Source organism: Doryrhamphus excisus, chromosome 16 (assembly GCF_030265055.1).
Source record: "Doryrhamphus excisus isolate RoL2022-K1 chromosome 16, RoL_Dexc_1.0, whole genome shotgun sequence".
Classification (NCBI taxonomy): Eukaryota; Metazoa; Chordata; class Actinopteri; order Syngnathiformes; family Syngnathidae; genus Doryrhamphus; species Doryrhamphus excisus.
The window spans coordinates 8,141,754-8,161,226 of record NC_080481.1 but is presented as its reverse complement, the minus strand read 5'-3'; the positions used below and the strand labels follow the sequence as shown (position 1 = coordinate 8,161,226).

General features: G+C 43.3%; 1 protein-coding gene across 2 annotated transcripts; it reads left to right on the top strand.

Moving 5' to 3' along the window:
• Nucleotides 1-5,175: 5,175 nt before the first annotated feature.
• LOC131104335 (semaphorin-5B-like) lies at nucleotides 5,176-19,220 on the top strand. Of its 2 annotated transcripts, none has more exons than XM_058051396.1 (21): nucleotides 5,176-5,304; nucleotides 7,764-7,952; nucleotides 8,542-8,641; nucleotides 8,856-8,918; nucleotides 9,366-9,464; nucleotides 9,553-9,766; nucleotides 9,841-10,126; nucleotides 10,445-10,580; nucleotides 10,648-10,855; nucleotides 10,922-11,129; nucleotides 11,209-11,326; nucleotides 11,388-11,572; nucleotides 11,857-12,000; nucleotides 12,146-12,293; nucleotides 12,380-12,605; nucleotides 14,282-14,503; nucleotides 14,587-14,757; nucleotides 15,688-15,831; nucleotides 16,902-16,937; nucleotides 17,031-17,245; nucleotides 17,328-19,220. In XM_058051396.1, the coding sequence occupies exons 3-21, from the start codon at nucleotides 8,552-8,554 to the stop codon at nucleotides 17,487-17,489; spliced, it is 3,075 nt and encodes a 1,024-aa protein (XP_057907379.1). In that variant the 5' UTR covers nucleotides 5,176-5,304; nucleotides 7,764-7,952; nucleotides 8,542-8,551; the 3' UTR covers nucleotides 17,490-19,220. The 2 variants fall into 2 exon arrangements, with proteins under 2 accessions (XP_057907379.1, XP_057907378.1); XM_058051395.1 differs by lacking the exon at nucleotides 5,176-5,304 and adding an exon at nucleotides 8,726-8,771 and having other exon boundaries at nucleotides 5,471-7,952.
• Nucleotides 19,221-19,473: the final 253 nt, after the last annotated feature.

Genomic DNA, 19,473 nt, shown 5'->3' with positions numbered 1-19,473 from the left:
TAATTTTCATCATAGGTACGCTTCAACTATGAGAGACAAAATGAGAAAAAAAAATCCAGATAATCACATTGTTTGATTTTTAAAGAATTTATTTGCAAATCATGGTGGAAAATAAGTATTTGGTCACCTACAAACAAGCAAGATTTGTGGCTCTCACAGACCTGTAAGTTCTTCTTTAAGAAGCTCCTCTGTCCTCCACTCGTTACCTGTATTGATGGCACCTGTTTGAACTGGTTATCAGTATAAAAGACACCTGTCCACAACCTCAGACAGTCACACTCCAAACTCCACTATGGCCAAGACCAAAGAGCTGTCAAAGGACATCAGAAACAAAATTGTAGACCTGCACCAGGCTGGGAAGACTGAATCTGCAATAGTTAAGCAGCTTGGTGTGAAGAAATCAACTGTGGGAGCAATTGTGAGAAAATGGAAGACCTACAAGACCACCGATAATCTCCCTCGATCTGGGGCTCCACGCAAGATCTCACCCCGTGGGGTCAAAATGATAACAAGAACGGTGAGCAAAAATCCCAGAACCACACGGGGGGACCTAGTGAAAGACCTGCAGAGAGCTGGGACCATATTAACGAAGGCTACCATAAGTAACACACTCCGCCGCCAGGGACTCAAATCCTGCAGTGCCAGACGTGTCCCCCTGCTGAAGCCAGTACATGTCCAAGCCCGTCTGAAGTTTGCTAGAGAGCATTTGGATGATCCAGAAGAGGATTGGGAGAATGTAATATGGTCAGATGAAACCAAAATAGAACTTTTTGGTATCAACTCAACTCGTCGTGTTTGGAGGAGAAAGAATGCTGAGTTGCATCCAAACAACACCACACCTACTGTGAAGCATGGGGGTGGAAACATCATGCTCTGGGGCTGTTTTTCTGCAAAGGGACCAGGACAACTGATCCGTGTAAATGGGAGAATGAATGGGGCCATGTATCGTGAGATTCTGAATGAAAACCTTCTTCCATCAGCAAGGGCACTGAAGATGAAACGTGGCTGGGTCTTTCAGCATGACAACGATCCCAAACACACCGCCCGGGCAACGAAGGAGTGGCTTCATAAGAAGCATTTCAAGGTCCTGGAGTGGCCTAGCCAGTCTCCAGATCTCAACCCCATAGAAAATCTTTGGAGGGAGTTGAAAATCCGTGTTGCCCAGCGACAGCCCCTAAACATCACTGCTCTAGAGGCGATCTGCATGGAGGAATGGGCCAAAATACCTACAACAGTGTGTGAAAATCTTGTGAAGAGTTACAGAAAACGTTTGATCTCTGTCATTGCCAACAAAGGGTATATCACAAAGTATTGAGATGAACTTTTGTTTTTGACCAAATACTTATTTTCCACCATGATTTGCAAATAAATTCTTTAAAAATCAAACAATATGATTATCTGGATTTTTTTTTCTCATTTTGTCTCTCATAGTTGAAGCGTACCTATGATGAAAATTACAGGCCTCTCTCATCTTTTTAAGTGGGAGAACTTGCACAATTGGTGGCTGACTAAATACTTTTTTGCCCCACTGTATAGGCCAGAAAAGTGGAAACGTCGTAATTGGTCCCCTTTAAACACTTATAAGCGAGTACATGTCTAAAAACCTTCAGCATATTATGGAGCAGATTGAGTAGTATTATGGGACTCAAACAATGTACTAAAATGTGCGTTGTTTAATTTTTTTTTTAAATTTAAGAAACAGTACGAGGCAGTTGATATTAACATTTGGAATACAGAAAGTAACGTATCGCAGTTGATAGGATTAAATAAGCTTTCCTTCTTCCTACTCCCTTTTGGACATGTGTAACTGTGAACTGTACTGTGTGAAGTATTCCAATGTAACTTGCATGCATTATTTGAAAATAAATGAAACCGTACAGATAACATTTGCATTCATGTCACGTATGCATCCATGTATACTTATACTCAACATCTAATTTTTTATGGAGGTTGAGAAAGTCTGACGATTTCTTTTAATGATGCTTACCCTGCCAACAGAGAAAGAGACAGAGAGAGACCCTCTCCTGTTTTGGATGTTATTTTTATAACACATTTTATGACACATTTGGCTCATTCTGCATGTTTTGACAACACCCCCACTCGTGTGAATTATAACCTGCTGCTGTTTCCGCACAGACCAGTCCGCCAGATTGCTGGCTGGAGACGATCCGTTCTACTCCCACATGAAACATGAACATGGAAATCCTGATGAGGGAAACCTTTTCTGTTATCTACCTGATTCAATAATTGAGGTGGACGTATAAATATTTAGCCTGCAAACCTCCGCAGTTGGAGCTGAAGTCAGCCTGAAGTGGAAAAGTTATCAAAATAAAAAAGCTGGAAAGAGCAAGGCAGCAAAGGTGTTAAGGTATTCACCCCCTTCCTTGACCCTTATTTATTTTAAAATGTTGTCAGAATTTCTTCATTTTTCTTGGCAAACATCCAATATTAACTCAAGTAGATGCAGGGGGAGAGAATTCATAAGCTGTTAGCAATCGCATTCAGGATATATGATCCCTCGTTTATCACGGTTAATTGGTTGCAGACCTGACTGTGACAAGTGAATTTCCATGAAGTAGGATTTGTTATTTATAAATGTAATATTTTCATAGTTTTTCATTACAACCTTCTAAATACCTGTTTAAGATTATTAGATTCATAGTTATTACAACCTTCTAAATATCTGTTTAAGATTATTAGAGCCCTCTAGACATGGGAATAACACCCCTATAGGCACCTGTACAGTCATATTACCCATTATGGTGATATAACAAGAAAAAATAAGCCATTTGAGACATGAATAAGATTGGGGGAGGGCAGACAGGAAGTGACGTTGGGCGTTCAGAGTTAAGTTTTAGCTTCGTGTGGGTTCTGGTGGCAATAGTAGCCTGTGCTAGGGATGATTCAAACCAGCAATAAAAAAAAATGGCAGTTGTTCCGGTGAACAAGTCTGGTGCTTGTGTGTCTCACCGATTATTACAGTCAAATTTTGTATTTGTATTTTTGTGTTTTAAGTCATTTTTATGCTTGAAAATGCTTCATTTGAATATTTACATTTGTTTGATGAAGTTTATATAGCACAATTCACAGAACAGAATAGAAAGAGGTAATTCACAGAACATCTGAAAGAAATTGTAGCATCAAACGTATTTGTAGCGTCACTGTGACTAATGAAGTAATTAGTTATTATTTTGTTAAATCTGTACCAAATATCCTGCTCAGGGTCAAAGTAAAGTTGACACCTGTCAGTCACTAGGCTGACACAAGGAGACAGACAAGCATTCACATACATGGACAATTTTGGGACTTCAAACCTCAAACCCTCTTATAGGGAGGCCACTTGGCTATATTCCTCCCCAGGAGTAAATAAAAACACCACGACCCCCCCTTCCACCCACAGTGTTGGATACTTTTCATATCCCTGAATATTTTCCCGAATGTCCCCGTCCAGTCAACCTTGACTCATAATTTGTCTGACCGTTTATGTGTGCATGTGACCTCAACATGTACATGTAAACGCCAGCGATTGCGGTGGTTTCACACCCCCACACTGCTGGGCTTGTTAAGGTGCCTTGTTAGCCAGCAAGCGTGTGTGTTTGAAGCATTTAAAGTCAATATTTCCTGGTGTGATGCAGGCTTGTTTCACAGGCGAGCACTATGCACTGCACAAGGTAGTCATTGAGGGCCGTGACACCAGGGGTGGGAGACAGGGAGCAGGTCCAGGGGGTTAAGTTGTTGACTGACTATGGGGCTCCTTTACTGTTTGTGGATTCACGACGCTCTCTGGGGATTAATGAACCCAAATAGCATTTATTCCAAACCGTGTAAGGGTGACTGATACAAGGGCTGACGGTAATGTGACAACTCCAATTCCATTATTCAGGTCGTACTATGAGGCAAGTCATATCTTGTCTGCTTTTGTACTTTTGCTGAAGTATATCTAGAATTTGGGTTTCGGTTTGTAGTAGCGTGCCATTTCCGTGTCGGGGATGAGATCCTGCCCCAAGTGGACAACACACCACATCACAACATAGTCAAGATTTGACTTATGATGCAGATTTCCAACACTTAGTATGATGCAGTGTAGCTATATATACCACTACAAACTACAGCCATTATTGACAAGTTATGTCATTAAAAGCAGTGGCTGCTGTTTTATGTTTTAAAATCTGACCATCCTTTACTGGCTCTTTCCCAGCACCCCCAGCACCTTGCCCAGTCTGCAATGTTTTAGCCTCACCAGTGATAGGAGAGCTGTAAAGAGCCACTCGGAGGAGGTCATCCTGAAGTTAGTCATTCATCCTCGCAGGCAGCTGCCTGCTGTGGTGAGACGGAGGCTGAGTGATAAACATCCTGTCCCGCTTAAGTTAAAGATGAGGCTTGGCAACATCATTTGTCATTTAGGGGATATGGACCATTCATTCGAGTCCAGGTGGCCACACCTTTGCAGGGCAGCATGGTTTGTAGTTGTTGGTGTTATTTATATTGTGTTTTATCCTGTTTTGGTTTGGGTAGCAATTTTTTTTTGTGCTTCATTTTGGCTATTACTTTTATGGATGTTTTTACGTCTTTTAATTTTATTGTCAGTGTTTTAGATGTGCCTTTGATTCATTATGTCTTTTGTTTATTATTCCGTACAGCACTTTGGTCTGCTGTGGTTGTTTTAAAGGGTTTACAAAACAAAACAAATGATCAGCACATTCAGCATTGTAGAGCTGATGAAAAGCCATACACTATTTTGAAATTTTTTGTTTTGGTGTTACAATTTCAAATTAGTGAATTACAATAACACACAATAATACAACAAAAATAATACAATATACTTATCAATAAGGGCTGTCAAAAAGTAACTCATTGAATTAATTAATTATGTTCCACTTTGTAGTTGAATTAACGCATGTGCACCAGTACAGCTGTCTTTATGACGGCAGACGGAAGCACAGTGGAGCATGCATGCTGCTTGTTGCTTATTCTTATGTATTTGTGTGTACACTCACTGATTGGCCCTCCAAATAGTTTTTCTCCAACTTTACTTTAAAATTTGTATGAAACATGTGAACCTGGGCCAACAGGCTCAGTCAGGACCCAAACGTCTACCCCCCACCTCCAAACCTCCAAACCACACTCCCTTTTACTCCTCCCTCCCTCCGTCCCTCCTTCCCTCCCTCCCTGCAAACAGGCCGGTCAGCGTGCCAGTGTGTGATGGCGTGTAAGAGCCCTCTCTCCCGTCTCTCATATCTCGTTCCTCGCCATGTGAAGCAGGAGCTGTGCCAGACGTTTGCCTCCAGAGTCGCTTTGGTGATGGTGAGCAAAATGCTTTTGACATATTTTCATAGAACCTTTTGGTTTACTCTCTGCAGGCCCTTAAGTACATATCCTGTAAAAATACACGTTTTATTACATTGTAATGCTAATTGTGTATCCTTATAGAAAAGTTGAAATTCTTTTGAAGTTTTTTGTGTGTTCTCAGGGTAGAGCTCAAGAATCTGACTGACACCCTTCAAAGTTGATATAGCACAGTGACTATACAGTAGATATAAATATATAGTACAAGAAAAAGTAGATACGCTCCAGGTTGGCTTGTGAGTCTATGCACGGAGAGGCCCACTCCTGCTGGTGTTCGGAGTGAGAGATGTGGAGACGGGAGGAGAGGCGTCCAGTGCAGCTGTGTGCCTCTTTAAGATTCCAGCTCTCTACCTCCTCTCGCCGCTGCCAAACCGGTATCATTAGCTCTGGCAGTTTACCCAGCGGCCATTGTTGCTCGGCCATGGAGCGTTAGTGTGTCTTTTTAAGTGTGGCTAAACTAAGTCCATTCACTTGTAAAAGAGCGCAACCATTGGCAGATAGTTGGCAGGTCGCACAGAGAGGCTATTCACCCCCGTAGGAAGGAGCTGAGAACTGCCTCGGAAATGCTCACAAGCCCCCTTGAATATTTTAACGGGGAGACTTTGGATGCCCTCTCGGGATCTGACATGCTCCTGTCTGCATGACCCGACTTCAATGCTCTACGGGAGCCTCGTTTTGTTATCTCACAGATTTTTTTCTTCTGTCTGTGGTTGTTCATATTGAAAGGTGAAACACTGATGTTGTCATCGCAGGAGTTGGTGGGAGCAGTGTGGGAGATTCATTGTGCCTCTTGTTGTTTGGATGCAGGCCAAGCACTCTGGTAAAAAGTCAGACCCTCGGCACCCCTTTTATTTTAGATGCCATGCGTAACAAATTAAACCTCCATTGAATGAGGACATAATGACTTGTGATCAATGTCCTGCCTGTAAATAACGCCATTAAAGAGGTCTTGACTGGAATTTAATGAAGCTCTCATGCGTGCGTTCTGTGCCTCGGTAGCGCCGCAGATCACATCAAACAATTCATGCTGGTTTTGTATGGTTTCACAAATCCTGGCCAAAACTCGAAACAGCCGGTTGACCTGGTGACTTTCTTCCATTTCCTTCTTTTATCACATCAATAGATGTGAGTGACACGCACCGTGGGGGGACAGAGAAAAGACTGGGGGTCTAAAAACAAAAGTGCAGCATTCGTGCCGCGAGCACCACAGTAATATCAAAACAAACGTGTTGTAGTTTCTGCTGGCAAATGCTGTTCACATACCATCTTTTCTATCCATTGTAGTCCACCAAGTGAGAGCAACATGGACAATACAGTGGCAAGACTTTAGATTTAAAACCTCTAAGTATATGAAGACAATCTCAAGCAAAATTCTCTGCAAATTCTCTGCTTCTGTCCGTCTGGCAGTCGCAAGTTCATGCTTTGTTTTTCATGTCTCCTCCACAATCAGGTCACATGAATTGGCCTCTAATCTCTTCACAGGCTTTAGTGTTTTTTCCAACAGAGGCCACATTACAAACCAGTAAGAACAGTGAAACCACATTTGTTTTAGGACAATATTCACCCTTCAGTTTGTTTGGAGGTTCCCACAGGAAATAATGGAGGTAGAAATCATTTTGTAATCTATTCACTAGTGTTTGTTCATTCATATTCTGTTGCTTATCCTGTCGGGGGTCACACATGAGCTGGAGCTCAATGTGGGCTGGAGGTACACTGGCCTCTTTTGTTATATCCTTCCATGATACAGCCGGTTCTGTGAAGCACAAGTGTATATCTGCCCACATTTGCAAGCCCCTTGCACTGTCCAGTTGTCCTTTCATGGTCGGTGATGGGTGCCTTCGCTGCCTCTTCACAAAGGAAAGATGAGGGACTTAGTTTTTTTCTTGGAGAGGCTCTCCTTGCAGCCAGTGAGGGTTGTTGGGTATGAACACAAGGGGCATGCAGAATCTTTGCCAACCACCAGGGGAAAATGAATTATTATTAAATTTGCGATGCAATTGTGTATCATCTCGCCTTGTGACCTGAGTGTCTGTCGAGAGTAAACAATAGGGGTTGTTTACTGTGTCTGAGCTCCGCTGTGCCACCCCACTGTGATGTAACTCCATTTATTGGACTGACACAAGTATACACCATTGTCGCAAGCTTAACTGAGCTGGGCTTCTCAAAGGTGTGAGCTCAACATAAGGAGCATGGCTTCACAACTAAGGGGGTCAAAGACTGAAAAGGTCTTGATGACTGTAAAGATGGAATTCTGAGGCGATGGTTCAAAGGCTTTTTGAAGTGTCTTAGCCGTGCTGAGTCCTGCTGACAGCACAGCAGGCAGTCTACTCAGAAACTAACTTGCTGAAATATGGGAGTTTAAAATGACTGTATGAAACAGTATTTGAGAATGACAAGTATCTTCACACCTCTTGCAGGTCTTTCCAGAGGACCTGGTAGGAGAGTAGATGTACTAGGAACTATGGTGACGTCGGGGTGGGGGACATGGGCCCTGTCTCCTTGGGGCCTTGTTCTGGTCGTCTGTGTGCTTGTGTGTGTGTCCCACCAACCCCCTATCATACCTGCGGACTGTAACCGAAAGGAGCATCCGGTCGTGTTCAACCAAGGTGAGGAAACTGTGAGCTTTTACTGTCAGCTTTTAAGATTAATAATAATAATAAATAATAATACATTTTATTTGTATAGTGCTTTTCAAAATACTCAAAGACACTTTACAGAAAATGGAGTGGAATAAAAACAAGTAAACAGAGTAAATGATATGTTACAATACAACATTCATTCGTTTATACACTGTTAAAACATGAGTAAAAGCGGGGCGGGGCACAGCAGTCAGGTATAAAAAATTAGACATTAAAAACTGATTTAAAGAGGTGGGTTTTTAGTTGTTTTTTTTAAACTGGGAAGGTCAGGGCAAGCACAGAGTGAATGGGGCAAAGAGTTCCAGAGGGTGGGGGCAGCGATTAAGTTGGACTTGGCTTGTACTTGAGTCTGATGACTTGAAAATCCTTTTTGACTTGGGCTGTCTTGTCTTGACTTGAGATCTGACTCGAGGCTTGAGGCTGAAGACTTACTTGAGACTTGCTCTCACCTTTGTGAAAAATCGAATCGTTTTGTAAAAGCCAACTAGTGGTGCTGACTCAAATAATTGACTCAATGGCTTATATCGTCAATTACCGATGCTTTTATGTATCATAGCCCTGAAGACATGGATGAAGGAATTTTCCCACCCAGGAGTGAAGGATTTCTCTCAACTGGCCCTGGACCTGAGCAGAAAGCAGCTTATTGTGGGAGCAAGGTGCAAGTTATTACACCCTAATCAGACAACAAACTTATCCCCTCCAAAAAAACTAATGATCATTTTAAAATCTGACTTTCCCAGAAACTTCCTCTTCAGCCTAAGTTTGAACAATGCCTCCCTAATACAGGTAACAGTCGCATTGTTCTACTGTCACAATTGTTTGTGTTGACAAGTTGTAAATGTTGACAACATTCCTAAACCTGTGTTTCAGGCGTCAGAATGGACACCCGATGAAGACACGATCCATTCTTGCCAGAGCAAGGGCAAATCAGAGGTACTTCTTCTAAAATCCAAACCTCCTACTGATGTTGGAACTTTGCCATTGAGAGGCTTGCAGTTCTTTTGATGTTGTTGTGGGGTCTTTTGTGACCTTTTGGATGAGTCGTCGCTGCACTACAGGGGTAATTTTGATTGAGAAAGTTCATCACTGTTCCATGTTTTTGTTCTTTGTGGTTCGCTGGAGTCCCGAAGCTCTGAAAATGGCTTGATAACCTTTTCCCGATATGAAACTGTTTCATTTAAAAACTGCATTTTGTGTGCAGTTGTGTTGTCACAAGCTAATAGCCAGGGCTGTCAACCAAATGTCTAGCGTGACTCTGAAGGGGTTTTGTAAGGCATCAGGGAATGGGGTTTCCCAATGTACGTTCACACAGCTACACCAGCTGCTATCTGTTACATGTGCTCATTGATGACATCACTGGCTTCTATGTTTTCCCTACAGGAGGAGTGTCAAAACTACATCAGGGTTTTATTGATCAGTGGCAAAACGCTCATCACATGCGGAACCAATGCTTTTGCACCCGTCTGCGTAACCAGACAGGTTGGTGCAACCTTGATGATGCCAGAATTACACAGTCTAGGTAAATGACTTCAAAAACAGCAATGCTGCACAATGTGTGCTTTCTCAGATTGGTAACATAAGTCAGGTGGTGGACACAGTGAATGGTGTTGCACGATGTCCCTATGACCCCCGCCACAACTCTACGGCTATGGTAACGGAGAAGGGTGAGTTGTATGCCGCCACGGTTATTGACTTCTCTGGACGCGACCCTGTCATCTACAGGAGCCTGGGGAACATGCCCCCATTACGCTCGGCCCAGTACAACTCCAAATGGCTCAATGGTAAAGAATTGATATATAGTTATGTTGTCTACCAGCTTTCTTTTCATTACGTCCTATCACTTCCCTTTGCATAGAGCCTCAGTTTGTGTCTGCTTATGAGACCGGTCGATTCGCCTACTTCTTCTTGAGGGAAACAGCTGTTGAAAACGACTGTGGAAAGATGGTGTTCTCTCGGGTGGCCAGGGTGTGCAAAAACGACATGGGTGGTCGTTTTCTTTTGGAGGACACCTGGACCACCTTCATGAAGGCGCGACTGAACTGCTCCCGCTCGGGAGAAATTCCCTTTTATTACAATGAACTGCAGAGCACCTTCTACTTACCAGAGCAAGAACTGATCTATGGCATCTTCACCTCCAATGTGTAAGTCATCCTTGTCAGCACAGTGGTACCCGTTGAGGTCGACATCCCCGACCCAACCGGTTAAATTTACATTATATTGAAATGGGTGCACTTTGGTCTATATGTGCCCTGTGATTGGCTGGCGACCAGTCCAGGGAGTACCCTGCCTCTCGCCCAAAGAAAACTTAAGTCTGACTCCTGTCCAAGTCTGGCTCCTCCTCCGCGATTGACTTTTTTCCAGGCTTCTACATTAGCATTACCTGTTTATGGTGTGCACATGGATGCCTGCAAATGAAAATGGTTGTTTTTATATATACCTTTGTATATTTAATCCGACAGGAACAGCATGTCAGCTTCTGCTGTTTGTGCTTTCAACCTGACTGCCATCACTCAGGCCTTCAATGGACCTTTCCGCTACCAGGAGAACCCCCGCACAGCCTGGCTCTCAACTCCAAATTCCATACCCAATTTTCAGGTAGTCCATTAAGCATACCATTTTTTTTTCAAAGAGAAAAAAAACAATTTTTATTTTGGATTGTCAGTGCGGCACACTGGATGAAGGCGGCGCTGGTGGGAACCTGACCGAGCGAAACCTCCAGGATGCTCAGCGGCTCTTCCTAATGCACGATGTGGTGCAGCCGTTGACGGTGAATCCTCTTCTCACCCAGGACAACCAGCGCTTCTCCAAGCTGGTGGTGGACATCGTGCAGGGTCTCAATGCTCTGTACCACGTCATGTACATCGGCACAGGTAGGAGAGGAATGATCACAAATAGAATTAGTGCTAAACCTTTTTTGTTTTCTCTTGACCAATCAGAATATGGCACCATCTTGAAGATTCTCTCCACAACCAATAAAAATCTTCATGGCTGCTACCTGGAGGAGCTCAGGATTCTTCCTGATGGGCAAACTGGTTCAATCAAGAGCATGATGATTCTTCACAGTGACAGGTCTTTGTTTGTGGGGCTTGAGGACAAATTGCTGAAGATCCCGTTAGAGCGATGCTCCAGCCATCCAACTAAACGGTATGGCAATGTTCTTAAATGGTCTTGCACATGATGAATAGAATTAGAAGTTTGACCTGAACTAGTGATCTAATATCAGACGCTGTTTGGAAGCTCGGGACCCTTATTGTGGATGGGATCACAAACAGGAGCGTTGCACAACCTTTGAAGACAGCACCAACATGAACCAGTGGACCCAGAACATCACCCAGTGCCCAGTTAGTCACATTCACTTTCCATATATGGTTCATTAGAAAAACAGTATGTTCCTTGTTGCAGGTAAGGAACCTGACACAGGATGGCGGGTTTGGCCCATGGGCACCGTGGCAACCCTGCAACCACAATGACGGCGAGGATTCCATCAGCAGCTGCATTTGCCGGTCCCGTTCATGTGACGGACCTGTAGCCCAATGTGGTGGGGTTGACTGCAAGGGCCCGACCATTGAGGTGGCCAACTGCTCCAGGTAGGCTTAATCTGACCAGCATAAGCCAAATCTTCTAATTACATTTGGTTTAAAAATCATTTGGTCTGAGTTTTATTACACGATTCACCAAACAGTACAATTCATGCGGTATGGTGTAACTTTTAGCGCTAGGTATTAGCATGTCAGCATTCTTTATGCCCGCTCATGGTATGTTTTCATGGTGAAGGAATCTAGTAGTGTAAAATCTAGTAGTGTAAAAAGCTATTGTAACAGATGCGTGACTCTGTGTCCAATCAGCAAACAATTCTGCCTCTGTTCCTCAGGAATGGCGGCTGGACTCCCTGGTCTTCATGGGGCCAATGCAGCAGCAGTTGTGGTGTCGGTTTTGAAGTGCGGCAACGGTCCTGCAACAATCCCTCACCTCGTCATGGGGGTCGAATTTGTGTTGGCCAAGGTCGGGAAGAGAGGTGAGAGTGAATGAAAAGGGAGGGAATCACCACTGTGTGGAAATGTAACCAACATGTTGTGAAGTTAATGGGGGTAAAGGTCATCCATTGGTTGCAAATGGTGAGCATTAAATGTGAAACATTTAGGAAATGTTTCTGTTTTCAGATTGTGCAATGAGAAAAAAATATGCCCGTTGCCAGTGCTATGGACTGCTTGGGGGCCATGGGCTCACTGCAGTGCTGAATGTGGAGGAGGGGTCCATGCCAGGACCAGAACCTGTGAGAATGGAAACACCTGCCAGGGATGTTCCATGGTACTGGGCTACTTGTGCGTGGACTCAGTTAATCGGCTAGCGTTTTCATGGATTGTAATAGGGGTTCTATTTGTTCAACTATGTAGGAGTATAAGACCTGTAACCTGGAGTCCTGCCCTGAGGTACGCCGCAACACCCCCTGGACCCCCTGGATTCCAGTCAACGTCAGTCGAGATGGATCACGCCAAGAGCAGAGATACAGATACACATGCAGGGCGTTGCTAGCAGACCTCCAGCTACTTCAGTTGGGCAAGAAGAAGATAGAGACAAGGTTTTGTCCAAATCAGGGCTCTGGAGCCTGCCAGACTGACTGTGAGGACATGAAATCATGAGGCATATACAGTGGGGCAAAAAAGTATTTAGTCAGCCACCAATTGTGCAAGTTCTCCCACTTAAAAAGATGAGAGAGGCCTGTAATTTTCATCATAGGTACGCTTCAACTATGAGAGACAAAATGAGAAAAAAAAATCCAGATAATCATATTGTTTGATTTTTAAAGAATTTATTTGCAAATCATGGTGGAAAATAAGTATTTGGTCAAAAACAAAAGTTCATCTCAATACTTTGTGATATACCCTTTGTTGGCAATGACAGAGATCAAACGTTTTCTGTAACTCTTCACAAGATTTTCACACACTGTTGTAGGTATTTTGGCCCATTCCTCCATGCAGATCGCCTCTAGAGCAGTGATGTTTAGGGGCTGTCGCTGGGCAACACGGATTTTCAACTCCCTCCAAAGATTTTCTATGGGGTTGAGATCTGGAGACTGGCTAGGCCACTCCAGGACCTTGAAATGCTTCTTATGAAGCCACTCCTTCGTTGCCCGGGCGGTGTGTTTGGGATCGTTGTCATGCTGAAAGACCCAGCCACGTTTCATCTTCAGTGCCCTTGCTGATGGAAGAAGGTTTTCATTCAGAATCTCACGATACATGGCCCCATTCATTCTCCCATTTACACGGATCAGTTGTCCTGGTCCCTTTGCAGAAAAACAGCCCCAGAGCATGATGTTTCCACCCCCATGCTTCACAGTAGGTGTGGTGTTGTTTGGATGCAACTCAGCATTCTTTCTCCTCCAAACACGACGAGTTGAGTTGATACCAAAAAGTTCTATTTTGGTTTCATCTGACCATATTACATTCTCCCAATCCTCTTCTGGATCATCCAAATGCTCTCTAGCAAACTTCAGACGGGCTTGGACATGTACTGGCTTCAGCAGGGGGACACGTCTGGCACTGCAGGATTTGAGTCCCTGGCGGCGGAGTGTGTTACTTATGGTAGCCTTCGTTAATATGGTCCCAGCTCTCTGCAGGTCTTTCACTAGGTCCCCCCGTGTGGTTCTGGGATTTTTGCTCACCGTTCTTGTTATCATTTTGACCCCACGGGGTGAGATCTTGCGTGGAGCCCCAGATCGAGGGAGATTATCGGTGGTCTTGTAGGTCTTCCATTTTCTCACAATTGCTCCCACAGTTGATTTCTTCACACCAAGCTGCTTAACTATTGCAGATTCAGTCTTCCCAGCCTGGTGCAGGTCTACAATTTTGTTTCTGATGTCCTTTGACAGCTCTTTGGTCTTGGCCATAGTGGAGTTTGGAGTGTGACTGTCTGAGGTTGTGGACAGGTGTCTTTTATACTGATAACCAGTTCAAACAGGTGCCATCAATACAGGTAACGAGTGGAGGACAGAGGAGCTTCTTAAAGAAGAACTTACAGGTCTGTGAGAGCCACAAATCTTGCTTGTTTGTAGGTGACCAAATACTTATTTTCCACCATGATTTGCAAATAAATTCTTTAAAAATCAAACAATGTGATTATCTGGATTTTTTTTTCTCATTTTGTCTCTCATAGTTGAAGCGTACCTATGATGAAAATTACAGGCCTCTCTCATCTTTTCAAGTGGGAGAACTTGCACAATTGGTGGCTGACTAAATACTTTTTTGCCCCACTGTAATAGGTGTGATAGTGAACATAGTTTATTTGTCTATGTCCAGCTCTAGTTGATGATTTGGTCAAGTCCAGTGGTCAAACTGTGTCACAACCCCAAGATGCACACTGGGAATCTTGGGAAACCTGGTCTAGCTGCTCCCAGCAATGTTCCAGAGGCTTTCGAACCCGGCGACGTGGTTGCTCAACGGTAGAGCACAGGATCAATCCAAGTGCCTGTGTAGGAACTCCAGTGGAATATCAAGATTGCAACTTGCAACCATGCTCAGGTAGAATGCAGCATGCACTACATACAACATGTCCTGTTGGTGCAGCATCATTTCTTAGGTTGCCGTGGGAACCCTTGTTTCAGTGGGAGGCGCCTGGTCATGCTGGTCACCCTGGTCCCAATGCTCTGAGAGTTGTGGCGGAGGCCACTTTCAGCGAACAAGGTCATGTGACAACCCGCCCCCAGCCAATGGAGGTGACATTTGTATTGGTCTACACACTGAAGAGGCGCTTTGTAACACACACACCTGTGAAGGTAGGACATCATACGTCACACAGTTTTTTTCAGAGTTTGTTCTTAGTTTCTTTTAGTCAGGTGCAACTTATACATTACTTATACAAAATACATACACATATTTTATATATATATATATATATTGTGTATATATATATATTATGTACATATAAACATAAACAGATTGACTGACGCAGAAGATACCAGACACTTTTTGAATACTTTCTAGTATGCTTCTGCCCTGGAGACTATGTGTCTGTAAGTAATGTGCTACTATAATTATATGATACCTGTGTGGATTGAGAAATGTGCTATTTTAGACAGAAGTGTTGTTTAATTAGGACACTAATTATGTCTAGCATGGAGATTGTATCTGTTGCGTCAGCACCTGACTAACTAAATACACACATATGACTTTTTTTCATTTATTAAGTGTGTTCTTCAAGAACATTCTGATACTTATTTATTAAACAGATGCGGTTCTTTTGTTTTATTCCCCTTTATGACCCATTTTGTGACTGATGTGACTTATAGGTTGAAAAATACGGTATGTATGATTGTTTAAGTATGCTATACTGATAAATCATACGTGTGAAAAGTGTTTTGCAAAAGTGTTATTTATTTATTGCTTTATATTTGAAAGGTTAACCATAAATATGCTCTGTTCATGCAGTCAGTTCCCCTGAATAAATACTGATGTGTTTATGTGCTCTGCTGGGAAATCTCTTCCATGCAGAAAGTGGTCGGCCAATATTTGCATTGAGAAGACAAACAACATGGTTGGTGTAGCTAATCAAAACTTTAAAAAACTATTAATGAAGTAGATGCAAAATTTTACTCAAAACACTCGAGCAAACAAAATTGTCACTGAACCTGAACTGGATGAATGGTACAGAATATGGATGAATGCATGGTTGTATTATTAATTGGGGTTTTTCCACTGGTCACCAGGCTGGGGTGTGTGGTCCGGGTGGGGGCACTGCAACGAGGAGGGTTTGCAGCATCGCTCCCGTCACTGCGGCGAGAACCAGGAGGCCAATTTGTGCCGGGGTAACATTAGCCAGGCCAGACCATGCCAAGTGCACGAGGTTGAAGGTAAACACACACTGATTTTGCTGTAAGTGCCTGCAGTGATGAAAATGACAACATTTATTACACCTTGGTGACAAGGAAACTTTTAAAGATTTATTCATCTTGTCTACCCAAAACCTCAGCCGATCCTGTGGTCTGTCGGTTTAGTGGTCCCTACCATTAGGCACTCCTCTCTCATCTTGCCTGTGGAGCAACGTTTAATCATGGCAAATACACACTGTCAATCCAACCAATGGGAAACTGGGGGTAAATAAGGAAGAAATGTCATGGGATTAAGGGTGTGACTAGAGATGTTCGGTATTGACTTTCTTCAGTGGCGGAGCTACGGAGTGGCCATCGGTGACCCTTGGTCACTCTCCGGCCACCCCATTGGCCACCCCCACAGCTGGGGGACAATTATGACAAATGTGACGCTGTAGTGCAAAAAGTTAGTTCAGCCTAACCGCAATTCTCGCTTGGATGCATTTCACTGCAGCACACAACAGGGAACAGCTGCCAATTATATTTGTCAATAAAACCGTGTCTTGTGTGAACCGAGGTAAGTTTTCCATGATTACCTCGGTCGATTCCGGGCAAGTTTTCTCACTTTGTTGACTTTGACGTAAATTCTGAAGCATGATTCAGCAAATAAATATGTTACTATTGGAAGCTCCCTGTAGTAGCATGAGTGGGCATATTAAAACAGACGTGCTGATCAGCATCCACTTCACGCGCAGATTTGGCCGCCATGATAGTGAGCAGAATTCAAAAACTATGCATTCAAAACATGTCCTCAGCACACTGCTCAGCTGTTCATTGCGCTAATAGATGTCCCAAAAGCAGTTGCAGTTGTTACAGAGTGGCCAGGGGTGGCCATCTAGACAATTCAGGTATCAACTTACTGCCACCCCCATGTGAGTAATGGTCTTGCCTTGGCCACCCAAATTGAAAATGTCTGTCTCCGCCACTGGAACTGAGTTTGTTCCTTTGTGGATATCATTATCAGCAGAAAAAATAATACTGCTAAGAGCTAATATCTCATTTTTATACAAACACTGTATACTCGGGCTGATTTCATTTCTGTGTGATTTCAGTCATTCTACCCGGGCAGGAAGACCACAGCTGTGGAAGTAAGTGAAACAAGGAGCTCTCAGCTCGCATTTAGCAAGAATTTGTTGAGACCATAATACATAAACACTCAACGCTCATTTTCTCTTTGACAGCTTTCACCTTGCTCCAGTTGGCCGCTGTGGGCATAGCCAGTTTTTTCGCCGCCGCGCTCTTGTCGGCACTGGCCTTCGCCTACTGCCACCATCTGAGTAGGCCCTCCGTGGAATCAGCAGTCATCCACCCCACCAGTACGCACAACCAGCTAAACTACAACAAGCGGGGCAATGCCATGCCAAAGAATGAGAAGTACATTCCCATGGAGGTTGTGGTGGGTTCGTTGAATCGTTACATTCTTACCAATCCCTCAACTTGTGTGTCAATCTTTTGGTAACTCTGTCTTTATCTCGCAGAGGCTACACAAGAACAATCTCCACATGAACGACGATACAAGCAACCACTTTCCTTCCTCCGTGTCTTCCAGCAACATGTTTGCCACCACCTACTTCCCTCCCAACCTGGGCAAGTACGACTTTCCCCCGGAAGCACCGTGCAGGGCATACATGCACAGCTAACGTCAAATCTGTTGCATGAAAAAGTGTGAGTCCAACAGAATCACCAAAACTCCCCCTGGTGCTCATAGACATGAAATTACCCAAATCACCTTTAATGATTTTGAGCATTTACATCTTAACAAAAAGACTTTGCATTTGTTTTGCGTAAAAACCTTTATTTCTTAAAAAAAAAAAAAGATCCATGTGTGCTACTACTTTACCAGATGGGATGCTGTCGTTTTCACCGTCTTGCATAAGACCAGTGAAGATGGCTATTAGACTAAAGACACATACCATTCTATGATTGATATCAAAGAATACATTGTGAAGGACTCATTGTTGGCAAAACACCCCGGAATAGCCTCATGGTGTATTTATTATTTGTGTAAAATGCAAAACTGTGACTGGAGATCAGTTTTAAATTTGAGCAGATGTTTTATCCCATTTGATATGTTCTATTCTCTGTGCGATTCCCTCATCTTTATTCCTGATATGTTTCTCAGAGGACACTACATGATTTGGAATCTGTTCAAAAAAAGGTTTTCCCCTTTTCAAAATATTTTTCTACAATGTACAATTAAACAAATGAAAAAAAAGACAAATCAGCTGGATTAGTGGTTAGCACTGCTTCCCCACATCATGAAGGGTCCAGGTTCAAAATCTCACCTTCTGTTTAGTTTGCATGTTCTCTTGTCCAAAAACTCTGATGAGGTCCAATATGACACTGCACATGCAGTTACACCGGTTTACACATCTTGGACTCGATCCGCTTTCGAGATTAGCATAGATGGATTCCACTTTCCCTGATATGTTTTCTCCATTGCTGCAATGTCCTGCTGGAATCCTTCCCGTGCTCAACACAGTTCAATGAAAAGATGGGAATGAAAAAATCTTTGGATGACTTTGTAGGACTTCAGGACGTTTGCCACCAGCTGCTTATAATGATCTGATTTGTAGTTTCCAACTCTGATGCAAAAGTCGAGTTTCTTTTCATGCAAGGAAACCACCTCTCGAGTTGTAATGCTGCCATCTGCTGGAGGGAGACGTACCCTGCAGCCTTAGTTGCACTTTTTCAGGCAATATTTTATTAATTGTTCCCTACTTGTAATAGATTTGCTTCTCTTTAGTGTGACTTGGTGCCTTTGGGATGTGGGCTGTGGGTTTGGAGTGTCTGTTTGTCTGTTGTGTCTGTTTTTTTTCAGGGTTTTGTGGTTATGCTCGGCTCTACCCCAACCCATGTGGTATTCTGCCGAAGCACTCCCACATGGTGGGTTCCTGCGGTGGCTGGTGCTTGGGCTATCTGTGGGTGCCAGGTGAGATTTTGTACCATCTGTCTACGTCTCTCAAATACTGTTCACAGATCTGTCTAAATCACTTATAAATCCACCTCACAAAATGCTGACTATACGGCATGCTTATAGCACAGGTGTGCCTTAAACTGGCCACAATAAAAGGCCACTCTACAAAGTACAGTTTTACTGTCAGAAAACCAGTCAATAACTGGTGTGCAACACGTCTCCTTTGCATGGAGTGGATCAGGTTATGGCATGTGGCATGTTGGTCCACTCTTCAATGGTTGTGCCAGGTTTGGGGATATCAGCAGGAATTGGAACACGCCATTATTTCCAAATAATTTGAGGGTGGACCATCTTGTAATATCCATGTTAATACTGTATATGTGTTGTATATACACTATGTTTTCTACAGTACTGTGGTTGTTGTTGATTTATGAATAAATAAAGTTGGTATGGTTCTTTGTGTTTTCATTTATTGTACTCTTCATTCAGTGTGATCTCATTGCAGGAAGTCAATGGTCCAGTTTAAGGCAAAATAAATAATAATTCCTTCTAAATATACTACAAATACATTCTAACCTGCCTTCTATTTCATGTCTAAAATAGCCTACACTGCCCTCTCTGCAGGCTAAATAAAGACCCCCCCTCCCTCATCCATCACTCAAGTCCATCTGCTTGTGAGTGAGCGAGCATCCTCATCATCATCCTCA

Coding starts and splice junctions, on each gene's coding strand:
- LOC131104335 (XM_058051395.1), top strand. CDS start 7,718: ATGAAACAGTATTTGAGAATGACAAGTATCTTCACACCTCTTGCAGGT. Junction 9,465..9,552: donor CCGTCTGCGTAACCAGACAG/GTTGGTGCAACC, acceptor GTGCTTTCTCAG/ATTGGTAACATAAGTCAGGT. Junction 17,246..17,327: donor ACATTCCCATGGAGGTTGTG/GTGGGTTCGTTG, acceptor TTTATCTCGCAG/AGGCTACACAAGAACAATCT.